The following is a 2208-nucleotide window of genomic DNA, read 5'->3' as shown; positions in this document are numbered from 1 at the left end:
TAGCAAGTTCCTCCCCATCCAACAGGCCACTTCCTGTGGACCAACTCCAGATTGCCCTCCTCCCCAGTGAATTAATTCATCACCATTTAGGCCACTCCCAGAGCCCAGCTCCAGCCTGCAGCCTGGCAGGTTTCTTTACCAACAGGGTATGTGGTAGCACAGGTTCCTGTGATAGCCACAGTGTCTCTAGTGAAGTCCACATTCTCAGCTTTGGCAGGGAAAGGTCTGAGTTCTTTGTTCCTCCCTCTTAGACTGCCCAACATAGTGAAGAGGTGATATTTGTATTTCAGGAATCATAGAATGATCTACTTATCATTTCAGATTCTGAAAACAGGAATAAGATGAAGGAATGAAAATCAAAGATGGAAATTTCTGAAGAAAAGAAGTCAGCAAGGGCTGCATCCAAAAAACTCCAAAGACAGATCACCCAGGAATGTGAGTTAGTTGAAACCAGTAATTCTGAGGACAGATTGTTGAAGCACTGGGTAAGCCCTTTAAAGGATGCAGTGAGACATCTCCCTTCCCAAAAGAGAAGTATCAGGGAAATGCGTATTATCCCCAAGAAAGCCATTGTGGGCGAGATTGGCCATGGATGTAATGAAGGAGAAAAAATACTTTCTGCAGGAGAAAGCTCCCATAGATATGAGGTTAGTGGCCAAAACTTCAAACGTAAGTCAGGATTAACTGAACATCAGAAAATTCATAATATAAATAAGACCTATGAATGTAAGGAATGTGGAAAACCTTCAACAGGAGTTCAAACCTGATCAGACATCAGAGAATTCATACAGGAAATAAACCATATGTGTGTAATGAATGTGGAAAAGACTCTAATCAAAGTTCAAATCTTATACATCAGAAAACTAATACAGGAAAGAAACCTTATATATGTCATGAACGTGGAATAGACTTCAATCAGAGCTCTAATCTGGTGAGACATAATCAAATTCACAGTGGCAGGAATCCCTATGAGTGCAAAGAGTGTGGGAAGGCTTTTAAGGGAAGCTCAAATCTTGTCCTACACCAGAGAATCCACAGTGTGGGGAAGCCATATTTATGCAATAAATGTGGGAAGGCCTTCAGCCAAAGGACAGATCTTACTATACATCACAGAATTCACACTGGAGAGGATCCCTATGAATGTTATGACTGTGGACAGATGTTCAGTCAAAGTTCACACCTTGTCACACATCAGAGAATTCACACTGGAGAGAAACCCCTCAAGTGTAATGAATGTGAAAAGCCTTCAGGCAGCATTCTCGCCTTACTGAACACCAGAGACTCCACAGTGGAGAGAAACCCTATGAATGTCACAAACGTGGGAAGACCGTCAGTGGGCGCACAGCTTTCCTCAGACATCAGAGACTGCATGCTGGAGACAAACTTGAAGAATGTGAGAAAACCTTCAGCAAGGATGAGGAGCTTACGGAAGAGCAGAGAATTCACCAGGAAGAGAAAGCTTATTGGTGTAATCAGTGTGGTAGGAATTTCCAGGGCAGCTCAGACCTCATCAGACATCAGGTAACTTATACAGGAGAGAAACCGTATGAATGTAAAGAATGTGGGAAAACTTTCAATCAGAGCTCAGACCTTCTGAGACATCATAGAATTCACAGTGGAGAAAAACCTTATGTATGTGGCAAATGTGGGAAATCTTTTAGGGGTAGCTCAGATCTTATTAGACACCATCGTATTCATACTGGAGAGAAACCCTATGAATGTAGTGAATGTGGGAAAGCCTTCAGCCAGCGGTCACACCTTGTTACACACCAGAAAATCCATACTGGAGAGAAGCCCTATCAGTGCAATGAATGTGGGAAAGCCTTCAGACGGCGTTCCCTCCTTATTCAACATCGGAGAATTCACAGTGGTGACAAACCCTATGAATGTAAGGAATGTGGGAAACTCTTCATTTGGCGCACGGCTTTCCTCAAACATCAGAGATTGCATGCTGGAGAGAAACTTGAATGTGAGAAAACCTTCAGCCGGGATGAGGAGCTTACGCAAGAGCAGAGAATTCACCAGGAAGAGAAAGCTTATTGGTGTAATCAGTGTGGTAGGGCTTTCCAGGGCAGCTCAGACCTCATCAGACATCAGGTAACTCATACAAGAGAGAAACTGTATGAATGTAAAGAATGTGGGAAAACTTTCAATCAGAGCTCAGACCTTCTGAGACATCATAGAATTCACAGTGGAGAAAAACCTTAT

At 43.0% G+C, this 2208-nt stretch overlaps 1 protein-coding gene across 1 annotated transcript; it reads left to right on the top strand.

Moving 5' to 3' along the window:
• Positions 1 to 545: 545 nt before the first annotated feature.
• On the top strand, positions 546 to 2183 carry ZNF594 (zinc finger protein 594). Its single transcript, XM_017865873.1, is given in 3 exon segments — positions 546 to 594; positions 1244 to 2148; positions 2151 to 2183. Coding segments are annotated over 3 exon segments (987 nt in total).
• The last annotated feature ends 25 nt before the right edge of the window (positions 2184 to 2208 follow it).

This window comes from Rhinopithecus bieti, unplaced genomic scaffold (genome assembly GCF_001698545.2).
Source record: "Rhinopithecus bieti isolate Rb0 unplaced genomic scaffold, ASM169854v2 scaffold_81659, whole genome shotgun sequence".
Taxonomy (NCBI): Eukaryota; Metazoa; Chordata; class Mammalia; order Primates; family Cercopithecidae; genus Rhinopithecus; species Rhinopithecus bieti.
The sequence above is the reverse complement of the archived record's forward strand: the minus strand, read 5'-3'. Positions and strand labels throughout refer to the sequence as shown.